Genomic DNA, 18,383 nt, shown 5'->3' with positions numbered 1-18,383 from the left:
TATTGTTGTACATATCCTCCACTTTTCACCCATATCAAATTTCTCTGGTGTAGCATACCTCCTTAAACTGATACCCAGTAAGCTTCCATATATTTTCATCGAGGCATGTGTTTATCATCACGAGACTGTCACGTGACATTGTATAATTACATCCAACAAAAATGATGGTGATAATTGCAAAAGTGCAACGATAACGGTTACATGCAGGCAGACCCTTTTAATATTGAAAAACAGAGCCTACATTATATTAACTGAAAAGTCTTGGGAGCAAGTTCTCCGATAGAAGGAAAGGAGTTTAAAATGCATCTTATAATGCAGCATATTTCTTAATTTTCGAGAGTATGCAATAGATTATCAGATGCGGAAAGGAGTTTCTTTTTGTGTTAGAAGTTGTTCTCAACACTTTTTCTGATATAACAATGTATTAAGAATATAAGTATATTAACATCAAGCACCACCATACACTGTACATCGTTGCACTTTTACAATTACTGCAGCTGGTCGCTATAATTATGTAAATTAAACGCAGTACTAATCGGATATATATATGGGCGATTTCAAGGTAACAATATAAAATGAACATAACTAGATATGATAAATGCTGAGTGATTTGATATGGAAAAGAAATACTGTTTATCTCATACGTGTGGTGTATATTGAAAGTGAGATAAAGCATTAGATTTATCACACGCCCGTTTGATAAAGCACTTCCGGTCCGAACTACTTTTGACACTGTCCCCGCTTGGATGGCATTTTCTGTGTTTATGCATATCGATGCATGAAATAAAGCGTAAAACTTGTTGTTCTGTATTTATTTTAAAGCAAAATTAAAATGATGTTGCCCACACTGACATATAATGCAAGTTACCGGCCATAAAAATGCCAACTCGGTCAATAACTACTCAAAAATTACAATCAAAAAACAAAAATATGTGCACACTATTATCATCGACAAGGAATCGACCGCCTACTAGACAAGCATAATCGACATGCTGCGGTACCAAGTATTCACAAGCACAGTCTCTTTTTTCTGGAGCATAATCTGTAACAAATCTCAACAGCTTTACTTACTAGGCTAGGCCTATTTAGGATTTCCTCTCGCCCTCAGATCGAAAGAAACTAAGTTAATAAAATCCAAATGCACAAACACTACTACTTTTCATTGTAAACTGTTGAACATTCTAATGACGCTGCATTAAAATATTACTTTCATTAATCGTTATTACACATGCTTATTTCAAAACGACGACGACATCAAACTTTTATCAGAATGTCAGGTCTACGTAAAAAAAAAAAAAAATTCGGTCATATAGTTGTTACTTTGTTGGAATGGCAAAACCATTATTAACGAGCTATAACTGTGTTGGGATGCCAACACAAATGTCTCCGAACACCTCCCCATGTCAGAAATGGTTTTTGTTGCCAGATCAGGAATCTCAAAAAACCCTAGAAACGAAATTTGGCTGAAATCCGACGGACTTGATTTTTGACCGCCATTTTCTTCAATGGCGGCCATTTTGAAAAATTTGAAAATTGATTGGAAGGAAAAACTGATGCTAGAAATGAATTGTGGACCCTCAATTGACCCCAGAACCAAAATGTTGTAGAGATTTTAACATTTTCAAAAATTTCGGCATATGGCCGCCATCTTGAAACGGCGGCCATTTTGAAAATTTGAAAAGTTGAATGCACCCCTCCTAGTGACCCCGTATCAGTTCACAAAGTTTGAAGTAGATCTGTCGAAGCACTTTCACAAAATCGGTCGGACAAATTTCTCACTAAAGAAGAGGAATAATAAGAATCAGAAGAAGAAAATAATAATAACGAGCTATAACTGTGTTGGGATGCCAACACAAATGTCTCCGAACACCTCCCCATGTCAGAAATGCTTTTTGATGCCAGATCAGGATTCTCAAGAAACCCTTGAAACTAAATTTGGTTGAAATCCGACGGACTTGATTTTTGGCCGCCATTTTCTTCAATGGCGGCCATTTTGAAATTTTTTTAAAATTGATTGGAAGGAAATACTGATGCTAGAAATGAATTGTGGACCCTCCATTTACCCCAGAACCCAAATATTGTAGAGATTTTAACACTTTGAAATATTTCGGTATATGGCGGCCATTTTGAAAATGGCGGCTCAAAAAAAAAATTGAAGGTGGAAATGGACTCGGGGTGACCATATTACCCTAGAAATCGAATTTGGTTGAAATCCGACAACCTTGAGTTTTTGACGTTTTTTGGCCACCATCTTGAAACGGCGGCCATTTTGAAAAGTTGAATACACCCCTCCTAGTGACCCCCTATCAGCTGACAAAGTTGGAAGTGGATCTGTCGAAGCACTTTCACAAAATCGGTCGGACAAATTTCTCACTAAAGAAGAGGAAAAATAAGAAGAAAAGAATAAGAATAACGAGCTATAACTGTGTTGGGATGCCAACACAAATGTCTCCGAACACCTCCCCATGTCAGAAATACTTTTTAATGCCAGATATGCACTCAGGGTCCTCCAAAAACCATAAAAACTAAATTTGGTTGAAATCCGACGGACTTGATTTTTGGCCGCCATTTTCTTCAATGGCGGCCATTTTGAAACATTTGAAAATTGATTGGAAGGAAATACTGATGATAGAAATGAATTGTGGACCCTCAATTTACCCCAGAACCCAAATGTTGTAGAAATTTTAACACTTTGAAATATTTCGGTATATGGCGGTCATTTTGAAAATGGCGGCTCAAAAAAAAAATTTGATGGTGGAAATGGACTCGGGGTCACTAAATTACCCTAGAAATGGAATTTGGTTGAAATCCGACAACCTTGAGTTTTTGACGTTTTTTGGCCGCCATCTTGAAACGGCGGCCATTTTGAAAATTTGAAAAGTTGAATGCACCCCTCCTAGTGACCCCCTATCAGCTCACAAAGTTTGAAGTGGATCTGTCGAAGCACTTTCACAAAATCGGTCGGACAAATTTCTCACTAAAGAAGAGGAATAATAAGAATAAGAAGAAAATAATAATAAGAATAACGAGTTATAACTGTGTTGGGATGCCAACACAAATGTCTCCGAACACCTCCCCACGCCAGAAATGGTTTTTGATGCCAGAAATGGACTCAGAATCCTCCATCAAACCTAGAGAGTAAATTAGGTTGAAATTCGACGGACTGGAATTTTCGCCGCCATTTTCTTCAATGGCGGCCATTTTGAAACATTTGAAAATTGATTGGAAGGAAAAACTGATGCTAGAAATGAACTGTTGACGCTCAATTGACCCCAGAACCCTAATGTTGTAGAGATTTTAACACTTTTAAAAATTTCGGTATATGGCGGCCATTTTGAAAATGGCGGCTCAAAAAAAAAAATTGATGGTGGAAATGGACTCGGGGTCACAATATTACTCTAGAAATAAAATTTGGTTGAAATTCGACAATTTTGAGTTTTTGACTTTTTTGGCCGCCATCTTGAAACGGCAGCCATTTTGAAAATTTGAAAAGTTGATTGCACCCCTCCTCATGACCCCCTATCAGTTCACAAAGTTTGAAGTGGATCTGTCGAAGCACTTTCATACAATCGAGCGGACAAATTTCTCAGGAAAGAAGAGGAATAAGAAGAAGAAGAAGAAGAAAATAAGAATAATAAGAAACGGAGCAAAAACAATATGTCTCCGACACTTTGTGTTCGGAGACATAATAAGAAACGGAGCAAAAACAATATGTCTCCGACACTTTGTGTTCGGAGACATAATTATAAACTATAATCCCTTCTAAAACAATTTTCATAAATGGTTTCTTTTATTTAAAAAAATGCCCTTTTGTACTGTATATCAATGGATTATAAGCGCACTAGTTTTTCCCGCGTAAAGAAGACAGATTAAGCACTACGTCTGAGCCACGGATTCAAAACAAATTCAATCAGCTGTTTCTACCATACTGGGGATCATAAGTAAGTAAGTAAGTAAGTAAATTTTATTTAAAGTCGGCACTGTATACAATATTATATAAATATTGCATGTATTCAAGGGTAACATTGAAAATTTTCACCCCGAGAAAACCATTGTCAACCGAGGCGTAGCCGAGGTTGACAATGGTTTCTCGAGGGGTGAAAATTTCAATGTTACCCTCAACTACATACAATATTTGTTTTATTTTACTGAATGTTATGTAAACTGGAAAGCAGAAAAACTTACGTCTGTTTACATTTGATCAATTACTGTCGTGCGATATTTCGTATATCGATGCGGGTACTCGCGTTTATTACAAACGCTCAAACGACGTCGTCTAGCAATCTACGGCGAACCGTACGCGCATAAATTTGACGCATGTGATAATTTTGTATAATATCACCCGTTGTCAAGTACTGTTACCCGTTGCTAGATACTATTACCCTGAGTTGCGTGTTTTCTGTTCTCAGAGGGTAACAATATGTTTTTTCAAATGTTTCTCGACCAATCAGGTTCGAGTATTTTACATGAAAGTATAATAATAACAAATAATATGAGCTCTACAGTGCTCTTAAACCGACTATCGCAGACAAAATAAAATATCACAAGGTAAGCATGCAAAAAATATCAACACATATATATATATATTTACACGCATACTGTATAGCCAGACAGTTATAGAAGTTTTAAGAATTAAACACAAATCAAACAAAAGTTTTTTACCGTAAAATTTAAGCATTAAATTCCAACCTAAGCATTAAGAATTATTAAGAAGCACTATAACTGTTAAATGTAAAATAAGGAAAAATATGATAATAAAATAAATAATATATAGCAGTTTACAGTAGATAAGTTACAAGGTATACAAACAAAAAAGGTTTAAGAAGATGAAATAAAAATGAATCTTTCAAAAGACAGAACAAAACACAGAGAAATTAAACAAAACGCAAAAAATTGGTAATAATGCAGATGAAAGGCTGCAAAATTTGCATAAAAGAAACAGCAAAATAAAACAGTATGTAATATATTGAAAACAGATTTTCATTCAGCCATGCACCTCCACACCGTGTACTCGACAGGAGCTGCATCTGCAGTCTCCCCCCCCCCCCCTCCTCCATGTGTCTATAAAAGTTCTAAATTGATTGAAGAAGATTTCCCTTATATGGTTGGGTAAAGAGTTCCACAGTGTGGCGGCTGCATAGCTGAAAGACCTTTTACCGTACCTAGTTGTTCTTGGTCTTTGAAGTTCCAATCTCTCTCCCCCCCCCCCCCCTCCCCCAGCCCTGCAATTTAGGATTTAAACTTAGGGTTTTGTTAGATTTGTTTCTTTGAATTTTCGGACTCTTTTTGTAAGATCAACTTCTCCAGCCCCCCCCCCCCCCCCCTCTTTTTTAAAAAGAAAAACTATGCTACGTGCCTGAAAACATTTATACTACATGCTTTCATTTCTAGGTACATCTGTATATGTTACACCTGAAATTCTTGGTATTACATGTAATTGTATCATAACTTTAACAGAATTAAACATTAAATATGACTGATCCCCCCCCTCCATTCATTCAATTTGATGAAATGTACTGTTCTCCATAACATCGACGAAGTTAAACCTTGTTATTTTATAAATATGATAACTTTTAAACCTCAGCATAATAAAGACTTTGGTACCGTAAGCTTTGTTAATGTTATATGTATTTTATCTTAAGCTTGGGACCGCATCGATAAGCACGCCCTCAACTTCCTGTGAAAGGGCAGTAACTGCAAAAATATAGGGAATTCGTTGACGTTTCCGCCGTAAAGTTTCTTGATAGGAATTTTCGCTTGATGGATCAAGAATAATTCTTACATCTTTTTTGGAGTATCGCATTTAGGTGGCGTTTCTAAACTCCTCTTTTTTGCCAGCGCTATTCGTTTTGATTTATTTACAGAGACACCTACATTTGTAAGTATGGATATCACTTACCCCCCCCCCCCTTGATTGTTTTGCGGCTGCAATTCTCCGAATGCCTATCTCATCCCTCTTTCGATTTATGTAAATCGTTTTACACTTTTTGTAAACTTTAGATGTTGTTATTTTATCATACCGGTAGAAGGTAAATCTCTAAAGCTTACAAAAAGCGTAAAACGATTGTACATAAATCAATGTTAGGATGAGATAGACAACCGGGGAATCCACATACTTCGGAGAAATTATTGCCGCAAAAAAATATGAAGGGGGTGGGTAAGTAGTATCCATACTTCAGGTGCTTGTGTTTATTTAACCAAAGAATGCTTTCTTTCTGGTCATTTTATTATCTGAAATTATCAGAAGTTCATGTCAATTTCATTAAAATATGTCTTAATCATTTGTGTTGTGGTAATACTTTTTAGGGATTTGGGTATTTTTTAGATGAAAATTTAAGGGCATTTAAAAAAGTCAAACACATCATTATCGGCGCCTACCCTACTTGTACATTGTCGAAGTGTTTGAGCATTTCCAAAGAGCTCTAGACCCCCCAATTGCTAGTGCTAGCTTGTCAATAACTATTGCCTTCCGTGCAATACTTTTGGCTATCTAGATTTATCTTAATTAAACACAATCAGTCTTTGAATACTTAGTGACCTACTTTCTTCGCTTGGAATTCACACACACCGCGCTACACCAATCACGGCCCCTGCATGTGGCATTGTACCCGGTGAAATATAAGGTGACGCATTCATCTGCTTCTTTCTGCATTTTCTTTCATATGGAAAGCGGATACGAGTTTATAATCATGAATTCTTATTACTTGAATACTTTTTATTTGCTAAATTCATTATCAATGTGGGCCAATATTACAGTTTGCGTAGCGTTTTGCTAAAATACCGTCCGGCGTGAAAAAAAAGAAATCAAATTGACGACACGCCGCAGCTTCCCCATGTATTGACGTGACCTTTAGTGCGCCGCCTGTCCACAGTGGAATATGAAACCGCGTTTACCAAAGTGTCGTTTCAAAGCTTCCCTGCTAATAGGATGTGTTATCGTTTTCTTCATATACATGTATAAAGCAAATGGTGAGTTGAACTTACATGTATTAATTTCAATACATTGTGAAAACGTAAGACTTTTTTGTTTTACCTTTTATACGCATTTCACTCTGAACACAACTCGTTTGAAAACGCCTTAAGGTTTTTGATAAACGTATTTTATTTGTAATTAAGATAGTTATGATGATAAAAAAAAAGAAGAAGAGGCATTCCATGAATCTCAACTGTTATATTAGTTTCCTGAAATGAAAAAAATATATGAAGTTTTGCGATTTGTAGTGTTATGAATATTTTAGAATTCCCGAGAATTTGATTTGGTGCACGATATGAATATCTAACAAAACATGCCTAAATGATTCAGGTATAAACGTTCTTATTATTAGAAAGAAAAATATTTATGAAAATTGAAAACGTTATTTGTTAGTATTTTTTAAATCTACGGATAAAATCTTTATAAAACATGTCAGGTAGAAAAGAGATATATCGAAGAAAATATTATAAAAAGAATTTGAAATGAAATGACCATATTCTTTTTTTATATAATCTTTATATTTAAAATGGAGAAAAAAGTACCCATCCCGATGAACATTGATAGAAATTACTAGAATAATCATATTGTTGGTAATTTTTTGCACTGTTAATGAAGAAATTAGTTTCCTTTATAAAATATTATATTTAATTTGTAAACCATTTTACATCAAGGGAATGTGGTTTTCTGATCACAAGGTTCTCTAAGACTACCTTTTTATAATTCCGATCGGGCTTGGTTCAAATTAGAAAAATCGTAATATTTACGAATTTTGACCATTTCATTTGAATTTCTTTTAAAAATATATTTCTCTGATATATCTTTTTTCTAACTGACATGTTTTGTTATGATTTGATCGGTAGATTTAAAAAATATCAGCAAATTACGTTTTCAAATTTCATAATTATTTTTTTATTTAAAAAATTCAAAACGTCTATCTGAGTCGTTTAGGCATATTTTCTTAGATATTCATATTATGCATCAAATCACAGCGACATTTGGACTCTGGAGTATCTTATTTGAAAACAAAATACCTTTTATGTTCCTTAGTAAATATGACTTGCCAAGTAGCCTTTGCTTGTTACTTGATAAAGGCAGTGAAAACAGGACAGTGATGTGAATTGAAAAAAATGTCATTTATTTTGAAAATGACGAAGTTATATAACAGAATAGTTAGTGGGGGTCAGAATTAGTCGAAAACAAAAATACAAGAATATATGTATCACATAGGTATGATTATGCAATCTGAACCCCTATAACACATAATGAAATATCGAAATAGAGCTGCCTGCAATCAAATAAGGTGGGTTTTACAAAATAAACAGGCCACAATCCAATTGCAAATTGGATCCGCCCACAAAGTACCTTTCTTATCATTCCGGGATAAATCGCAAATAATTCATATAAAATACTTGAGAGCTAGTATAATTTGTTTGATGTTGAAATCATACTTCATAAGAGGTGTTTTTAGATAAGTGTAATGAGCTACCCCAAGATTTAAAAATGACTTAATTTCATCTATCCTTTCTCCACAAAACTATAATTACCCTCGTACACAACTATGCCTACTACCCATTTTGGGGCATATATATAAGTGGCTTACAAACTTCCTCCAGACCTATTCTGTGCTGTTTGTTCCAGTTTTTGGGAGTCAGAGGCTGGTGAAGGCCTCGAGGAGGCGTCACTGATATCACTAGGTAACATCACTAAAATGTTCACCATCTAAAGTATAGCCTCTGTCGGGTGGCTACATACCACACCAGTAAATGCTTTGCTAACTGAATGTCCGGAACCTGCGACTAGGAGACGGAAAACTCCAGTAGAATACCTTCTGTCCCCTGGGTCCAGGATGTTTTACGCAGGTTTAGCAGCTTTACCATGTATAAACAATGAAAGATATGGGTAGCCATGATATTCATAATATTCGATTTAGAATTTACATGAAAATTAAGTGTGTAGCTTTATACAAATATTGTTTGTTTATTCATGTCATTAATTAGGCTACCTTCCTCATTGGAGGCCATGAGAAATAAATGATCTAATGATGCTACGGAGATAAAGAAGCAAGCATGTGGATTGTTGAAGATATATTCTAAAATATTTTTGAACATTGTTATACTCGGAATTTTTCTTATGAACATAAACTTTTATGGTAGCAATTTCATATAGTTACAATGTTATTTATTACAATTGTTTTGATTGGACAAAAATAAGGCTGAACGAGAATTTACACATTCATAAACGCAAAGTATTCATACTAGAAGCTAGACTTGTAACGGGACTGCCAATTCTTGCATCCAAAGAATCATTATATTTAGAAACGGGTTGGGAAGCACTAGTAAAAGACGGGAAATCACAAAATTAATGACAATGTATAAAATTCACTTCAATCTTGTACCACAATATTTAAGTGATATCATTGACAATTTTCGAAAGGATACATCGCGCTACAATACTCGTTACGAATATAACTATATACCTCCTAGAACTAAGCAAGAAACATACAACAAATATTTTTTTCCAGATGCCATCCGCAAATGGAACTGTTTAGCAAACGAAGCAAAGAAAATAACCTCTATCTGTCAGTTCCATCGAAACATTTCTAATAATATCAATATTTCAATAGTGCCTAAACATTTCTTCTTGACAAAAGAATTGTAAATATAATTCATACTAAATTAAGACATAACTGTTTGCTGAACTATGATTTACACCGAAAAAACATTGTCAATTCTCCTAACTGTCATTGTGGTATGAGAGAAGATTCATATAATTTTTTCTTTGTTTGTAAAAGATTTTCAGTAGTAAGAAATGTTATGTTTAACGAACTTTTTCAAATACAAGAATTATTTATTATTGATACACGGATTTTACTTTGGGGCAGTGACAATTTAGGTTATGAAACTAACAGCAAAATTTTTAATGCTGTTCACAAATTTATACTTAATTCATGCAGGAGATTCTCATGATAGTAATTCACTTTATGCTAAATGTACATGTATTTATTTTATCTATACATATGATTTATGATAATTGTTATCAATTAATCTAAGGTGAGAACCTCGTAAGTTGTAAGAACTTGTGTTCAAACCTGTTGTATATTATATATGCAATAAAATATGTTCAAACCAATGTATTCATACGCGCCCGATCTAATTAAAATCAGATCCTAGAATACGCTCACAATCGCTACAATCACGCAGAGTATACGGCGCGGATCTAAGAAGTCTGATTTTAATTAGATTGCGAATTTGTAGGTAAGCAGGACTAGAATCAAATTACATAACAAAATCTATTCATTTCGTAGACTGTGCACCAACGACGTTTTGAAAGCGATATCACGAGGACGCAACATGGGAGCATTTAAAATATACCTGGCAACCCTATCAAGATTTAAGTTAGATTTATTACCCCAAACTGTAAGAAGATATATTCAGGCCTATGCTTGGCGCCCATAGTCTTTAGGAACGGAGGGATCTTTATCGTGCCACACCTGCTGCTCTCATCCGAAAGACCGCCCCAGTTAGCTGCCTCTTACGACAAGCAAGGGGTAATGAGGACACATTGACGATATGCGATTTGCAAGGATTTTGGTTTCCACCTAATTTTCTTTGATGTTGGAAAAAATTACTTTGTTGAACTTAGTCAGTTCATACCCTCATGTATTTTAAAAACTGAAATTTGTTTCTGAATATATCTTCTTACAGTCTAACTTAAATCTTGATTTCAACTTCGTTTCAACTCGGTCAAAACCCTCGAACGGATGGACGGACGTGTAATAAATGAGTGAATGAATTACAACATAGAGAACATATTTATACAAGAACAATAAAACAATCAAAGTACTGAAAGTACTGAAAAGCACTAAGCTGACTGCATGAATTCTGTATGTAATGTTAATGAGCAGGAACAACATTTAAAAAAAGGTTTATGCATTATTCTTTATTTTCGCATAACTAAGTAGTACATTTTATGTAAGAAAATAACAAATATGGATTGGAAGCAATGTCCTGAAACTTTTCAACACTTTGAAATATAAATTTTATATGATGTTGTTAAAACAATGGTCACTATGATAATTTTGATCCCACACTAAACTAAAACCCTGTCCTTGGATCATGAAATTTACAATTTTGGTAAAAGACACCTGTTCTTATTAAATATCTATAATCAGAATTTAGTATCAATAGCATTACCACCGCTGCTGTGGTCCAGAGGTAAAGTGTTCGCTCTGTATGCGGGCGGTCGGGGTTCAAATCCCGGCCGCGACAGACCTAGTTCGTTAAACAGGTAGTGACAATTCCATCACCAAACTCTCGGCATCAGGTGTGAATGTCACGGGTCCTCGGAGATGGCCTTTAAAACGGATGTCCCGTGTCACAGTAGGTGTGGCACGCTAAAGAACCCTCACTGCTCAATGACCGTAAGCGCCGAGCATAGACCTAAATTTGAAGCCCTTCACCGGTCTTGGTGACGTCTCCATATGAATTAAAAATTATTGAGAAGAACGTTACACAAGATACAATCAATCAATAGCATTTAAGGCTATGTTATTCAAATATTTGACAAATGAACACTTTATACCCTGTTTAGCTCCCACCCATCTTCCCAAGGCAAGGGTTTCTGATCCGCTCTGCTCCGGTCCCTGGATCATTAAATGCTCTACATGACTATGCATTTTTTTCTCTTACAGATGTGATGTTATAGAGAAAAACATTTTTGGTAGAAAATGTGAAAACAGTTGTAATGGTAGTTTTCGGTATAAAGTGTTCAATTGTTATTACGCAACGAACTTACTGTTGTGTTCCAATTAAATAGTGTATGAAATATTTTTAGAATACATCTGAAATGAAACAACTCAATAGTTTGATACATATATGTAAGCCACTTATAATAGAAAGGAAAAAACAAACTGGACAAAAAAGAAAATTACACATAACCACATACACTAACAAATGACACATGTCAAAATACACCAATAATGCAGGATTATGAAACGCTTTACATCCATTTCATTACCTTACCAGAAATCATTTAAATACACACATAAACATGCATCTGTATGATTTGTACTACAGAATCCAGTGCAAAATTATCTGTAAATAGCAATCAAACCATGAAAGTGGAATTATTTTTTGTAATCAATAATGAAGTTATTTTCAATTCAAAATCAGGTTGGAGAGAATCTGAATCCAAATAAGTCCGATAAATACATGTATAACTGAAAACAGAATTTAGGAAGATATTTAGAAAAGATGTTCATCATACATGTGCAATATCAGGGCTCGAAATTAGCGAGAAATACTCGCAAAATGCGAGTACATCTGAAAAATAGCGAGTAAAAATAATGGACACTCGAAAATCTTAGCGAGTGGTGATTTACAAACTATGATCGTATCGTATCCGTTTTAAACGGTGATGCGCTATTCGCTTTTCTTAAACTTGCACTCTGAATCATACAAACGCTTCCGTGAACGACCGATTTCAATAACCGTTTCTATCCGGATTTTTCTTTTATGATTTTTTAAGAAACTCGGAGTCAAACAAATGCTTTAGAGGTCGGACATCGCACATCGACATGTGCCACGAGTCCTGTTCACCTATAGGGGTGATTAAATTGAATAATTCCAAGTATGATGTTTTTGTTATTCATTTATCTACAAAAAATATCGAAGTCTATGTTTTACCAAGTCTTCCGGTAGTTATTTTTATCAGAATCATGAGAATGTCCTATCTAAATTTATTGTCATATTGAGGTCGGGTTGTAGTGACGACACGGGTGCACTTCTCACCGCGTAGATGCTTATCAAAAAAGTCATAGGACTCGTGATCGTGCTGCTTATAAAACCATGAGTCCTGTATTCGCTTTAAAAAATCACTAGTGACAACCCTGATGTGACATGAAATTGGAAGACTGGATCTAGACCTGCGGTAAACAAGTAGATTAGACTGTTAGAGGTGCGATAATCAAGAGACCTAGACATTGCAGTATATGACTTACGTAACTTAGTGTGTTGTCCAAACGCTGCCTGTTGACCCACTAGGCTCAGTAATGATGGGGGAAATCATTGATTAAAATATATATATATATAAAAGAGCACTGCTTCATTATTTTTATTTTAGCTTGTAGGTTTTCATTTTAGCCTGTGGATTTTTTACCCACAGGCTAAAATTAGCCTGTTGTAGAAAAAGTTAATTTCGACCCCTGAATATTACTTTGAAACTGAATACTGCGTCATCAACAAGATGGAGATAGCTCATTTTTAACATGAAAGTTAGTGCAAGAGGATATACTAATTCAAATATGATGATGAATTAGACTAACATATAAGCATGGATTTACATTTAGCAATTGTAGTGATTGTTTGTTATACGTAAATCTAAAACTAAAAAAAAAACCCAAAAAACCCAAGTGTTTGTACACAGGTACATTAAACGCTGTACTCATCAACTTGTGTGTATTACACTTCTGGTGTAAAAGCTCATATTCATATTGCAAAGGAGACTCATCCGTTTGTCTGAATGAGACATAATACGCATTGCTATTGTTTTAATTTTATAAAACAGTTCTTTATATGAAAATGTTAATAACCTTAGCAAAAAACCATAAGATTCGAAGCTTGTGTAGGAGTTTTAATATGAAGAAAAAAACGTAGCAGAAGTGACTCGCAATAAATATGCAACATTTACAACATGTAAATGTAGCTAAATGAGAATCCCAAACTAGGCACTGAAAAGTTACAAAAGTAATTTTCAAATGGTAATGTTCAAACCGCTGTTAGAAATAATGAAGAGGCATCTCATCAAAAAAACTAAATGCATCTTTTTTATATGAAAAGATCGTTCAGCGAAAACAAAATGTGGGGACAGGGAACAACGACAGTACATCCATGCCCCTCCCCCTTCTTCATCATTTGTACATTCGGAAATTCATGTAGCATATGCATGTCATTGTCAATTGTTTGTTTGAAGTACAAAGAAATTGAAAACACGATTACTTTTCGTTGTATGTAGCGTGCTGTGGACCGCAAACCATTTCACATCCATGCTTGACACAATGGCAATGTTTATCTAACACTTGTTCTAAACATATGTATTTCAGTATACAGCCCTCGTAAAATTCCACGCGGTGTTTTGAATACTCGAAAGCGGGGTATTGTCTTCCATAATATAATATAATATAATATAATGTTGTACCTTTTATCTTTTCCTTGCCCCAAGACTATTATTTTTAGTCTCATTTTTTAAACTAAATCGCGAAATCAAATTTGATTGTGTTGACGATGATTCTGAAGAATATCTTGGTCGTTTAGAAAAATAATAAAGTAAGCTTAAGTTACACCGTTGCATCCTCTACATTTCTGCATGACCGACTTACATATATGATCGGGGAGGGTGTAAGCAGTTACGCAATATCATCCTTCTGAGACACCGATCTCTGTCCTTCACTGTCAAAGCATACTCGTGCACAAATTCTTTCTCGTTCACAATGGACGCGGATCAGTTAATTTTTTACTGTGTTGCACACATTTTTGCTGCGTCGGACAAAACTTTTACTGAGTCGGAACAGCAGCCAAATCACACGTGGAAAACCCTCCTGACTCGTGTATAGCTTAATGACGTGGCTTCTAATTATAGATTGCACCTTGCAAATTGATTTTCCTGGCCTCTAAGCGCCATGTGAAGGTAGCAATGCAAAGGCACCCTAGCTAAAACGGTTTCATATACATATTCTTATTCAATTTTAGATTTTGAATCACTTTAATTATTACAGACGCAGATTCAAATGGGAATTTTAACTGAAGAATGGCCTGCATCTGTGTCTCACTTTCCCCAAGAATGAGGACAAAAATATCACCCTTTTCATACATATTTTATTCACTGTACAACGAACTGTATTTCTGGGGGAAAAATGCAACTGCAGATATGAATGTTATCCCTGTGCTAGATCGGTTGCAAAATTATGACTACTTTAAACACGACTTGTTGACTACAACGATGCATAAATTCACCTATAGGTGGCGATAAACCGGAGACATGATGACGAAATCAAAATCCAACTGGCGGCAATAAGCGCTTATGCTACGCTTAGCGCTTAAAAATTATACGCAAACAGAGAAGAGAAGACAGTGCTTATATATACATGTATTAAAAGTATCAAATATCATAAGTTCATAACAGTTGATTATCCAGGAGGGTAGACCCTCTCGTTTATGATTTTTAGGTCACTTGAGTAAACTCGTCCGTCGTCGTCCGTCGCGCGACGTGCGTCGTGCGTTAACAATTTTAACTTCTTCTTAATAACTATAAGATTTTTGAAAATTGGTTATTTTTGGGCAGTTTTTGCCCTGCCCCTAAAGCTAAGAACACATCTTGTTTTATACTGTTGCTGAACATTAGAATTTAGCTTAGATCTTCAGAACAGGAATTTTTTTCTAGATTTCATAGCCCATGGAAGTAGTGATACTTTTTCACTAGTATTCAGGTGACCGATAAGGCCTGTGGGCCTCTTGTTATAAATTGGAATGATAGGTGAAGATAACGAACAGTGATCAATCTCATAACTCCTATAGGCAATACAAAGTAGGGAGTTGGGAAAACATGGACTCCTGGACACACCAGAGGTGGGTTCAGGTGCCTAGGAGGAGTAAGCATTCCCTGTCGACCGGTTACACCCGCCGTGAACCCTATATCTTGAGCAGAAAAACGGAGTTATCCGTAGTCAAAATTAGTGTGCCATAAATGGCCTAACAATCGTGCCACACCTAATGTAGAACAAGGCCTCGGTTTTTACGGTCTCATCCGAAGGACTGTCCCATTTGGTCGCCTATTACGACAAGCAAGGGGTACTGAGGACACATTCAAACCCGGATCCCCACGAAAAACTTGCATATTACATGGTTTGTCCATTTGACTTCTTTCGCACTTTTTTAACGTATCATTGTGTGAAGAGAAAAAATTGTAAATTTGAAAACATTTGGACTTGATCGATAATATTTTGGTACAAACATTTTTTTTCATCTTTAAACTTTTCGCAATGCATAATGTAATGGTATTCATCACCTATGTCTACGTTACATAACCAGCTTTTTCTATTTTATCAACATTATTCCATCGGCCAGTTTCTATAAGCGTTTTATGATTAGAAGTTCTAAATCTAGCTATAGTTCTTATGTATAAAGATAAAGAATAATTCATATAACATATAACATTGACAATTAAAACATTCATGCGTAAACATGGTGTATACAATTCCTTTTGAAGATTTATTAAAATTTGATTGTTATTCTTATTGAAACTGATGTTCAAGTCTTTGTTTTAACAGACATCGCTGTACCATGATTTACATCGCGTCTAAAGACGGGCTTGTAGAACTGTGCGTTATATTTCTTGACTTTATTAATCAAAGCGATTTTTTAATATTAGTTTATTAGATAGACAGTCCTACAGAAAATGTACTTTATCTCCAACTGTATTCATACTACAGAACTTTTTGTTCAGATTACTGTTTATTCCTCGTTAAACCAATGTATTTATACTCGCAGTTTCTACAGAAAGTTCTAGTATATTGTTATCCTGGTCCGTCTGTCACACTTTCTTCTTCCTCAAACTCCTCTTTTATTTTAAACAGTAACAAATTTAGTTTTTGAAATATGATAGGTGCTGTGACCTGTAAATATGCAATAAGGTTTTGGAATTTTCAGTTTTACCCTGGTGGCCAACGCCGATTTTCTACAAAAAAATTGGTTATCTTCTCTTGAATTTTACGTAGTTACCAGGCCAAGTCATCTTTTGGAAGGTAATTGGTGGTGTCCTATAGTTTCAGGATTTTCATTCTCACCTTATTCCATATGAGTGAAATATTCTCAAGAGGGCAGTTATAACATTTCAGTACATACCGACTTCGCTCCGATATTATGACGTCCACACAGATATATGTAGATTTACACGTTATCCACTGCTGGTTCAGGTATTCGTTACTAGCAATGCATGTTCACATTTGGTCCGGTTTACGTGGAACACCAAGTACCACGAGTTATTACATCGGGACCTACATCTGAAAAAATGTATAAATAAACATAATAGCAATACGTTTAAGAGGTAGCAAAGGAACAATTACGAAGAACAGAAAATCGAAAAAAAATATGAGAAATAAAAACACGGAGATTTCTTAATATTTTCATATCTTGAGTTGAAAATAGATTAGAAAACTTCAAAATATTTAGTCTTTCATAAAAAAAATTGTCTATGTATTTTTTCCTTAATTGTGAAAAAGTTGGACACTGTAAAATAAAATGGAATTCATCTCCTATTTCTCCTTTATTACAAAATGTACATGGTCTTTCATTCTGGGGAATACCGTTTTCCTGTCTCTATGGGTAATCGGTGATTTGAAGTGCGAAATTTCATAAATAATTTTCTTAATTTTACAGGCAGATTAAGTACATATTTCTCTAAACCAAAACAATGTTTGAAAAGTTTATAAACCTGGCCCTTAGAAGCGTCATCAACATCAGAAGACCACTTCTGAATAAATTGAATTTTCAAAATCATTTAACATTTACGTAATAACTTTGCTCATTCCAAATATTTGAAAGTCCACACGTGTTTAAAAAATTTTGAACACAGTCAATCCATGGTTGTTTTTTTTATCCAACTGTCATACTGGATACAAAATATCTATAAACAATATTAACAATTTTATTTTCTGAGTAAACAATTTTGCCCAGAATGTAATCATTCTTATATAAACCTTGATATACATCGGAAAACGCCAAGATTCTCCGTACATCATATAATTAGGAGTAGAGCTTTTCAAATTAAAAATAGTGTTCAGAAATTTTAAATGTACACGTTCAATTATATCAAGATTTCCATAACCTCATTTCACATCCATAAAGTAAAACAGGTACAACCGCTTTATCAAATAGATCAAGTTGACATCCTACAGATAAATTAAATTGTTTAATTTTCCGTATCACATCATACATACCTTTTTGCGCTTGTTCACACAAGTGCTTTTTAGCTTTACAAAATGTTCCACCCCTTGTTAGTATAATCCCTAAATATTTAAATTCTTTTACATTTTCTATACTATTTTTGATAAAATAAAACTCCTTCTTTAGAGATGAACCTTTGGAAAAAATCAATATTTTTGTTTTATCCACATTTACATTAAGGTATTCAATGTATAATGACCATATTTCATATCTCATAAATGGATGGTGGAATATTTGTAATCATGGTATCATTTTGAAGGGTTCGTCAAATAAACATAATCCACCATAGGAATTTTCAAAATTTTGTTTACTGCTTGATTTGTTTCACCTAGAATTTAACATTGAAGTATATGGGAAAACCATGTTTTATTACAATATTTTAAAAACAAATTATATTTTCATAATAATCTCTT

At 34.7% G+C, this 18,383-nt stretch overlaps 1 protein-coding gene across 4 annotated transcripts in view; it reads left to right on the top strand.

Annotated features, from left to right (window-relative positions):
- LOC125671438 (carbohydrate sulfotransferase 1-like) overlaps positions 1-18,383 on the top strand; it is an 83,480-nt gene that overhangs the window by 54,059 nt on the left and 11,038 nt on the right. Inside the window, exon 1 of one of the 4 annotated variants that reach the window (XM_048907184.2) lies at positions 6,651-6,969. The exons of the other annotated variants lie outside the window; for them this stretch is intronic. Within the exon in view, the coding sequence (XP_048763141.2) occupies positions 6,879-6,969 (91 nt within the window). The 5' untranslated portion in view covers positions 6,651-6,878. Of the gene's footprint in view, positions 1-6,650; positions 6,970-18,383 lie in introns of those variants that run through there. 4 annotated transcript variants of the gene reach the window in all.

The sequence above is a fragment of the Ostrea edulis genome, chromosome 4, assembly GCF_947568905.1.
Source record: "Ostrea edulis chromosome 4, xbOstEdul1.1, whole genome shotgun sequence".
Lineage (NCBI taxonomy): Eukaryota > Metazoa > Mollusca > Bivalvia > Ostreida > Ostreidae > Ostrea > Ostrea edulis.
This window is presented reverse-complemented; position numbering and strand designations above follow the sequence as displayed.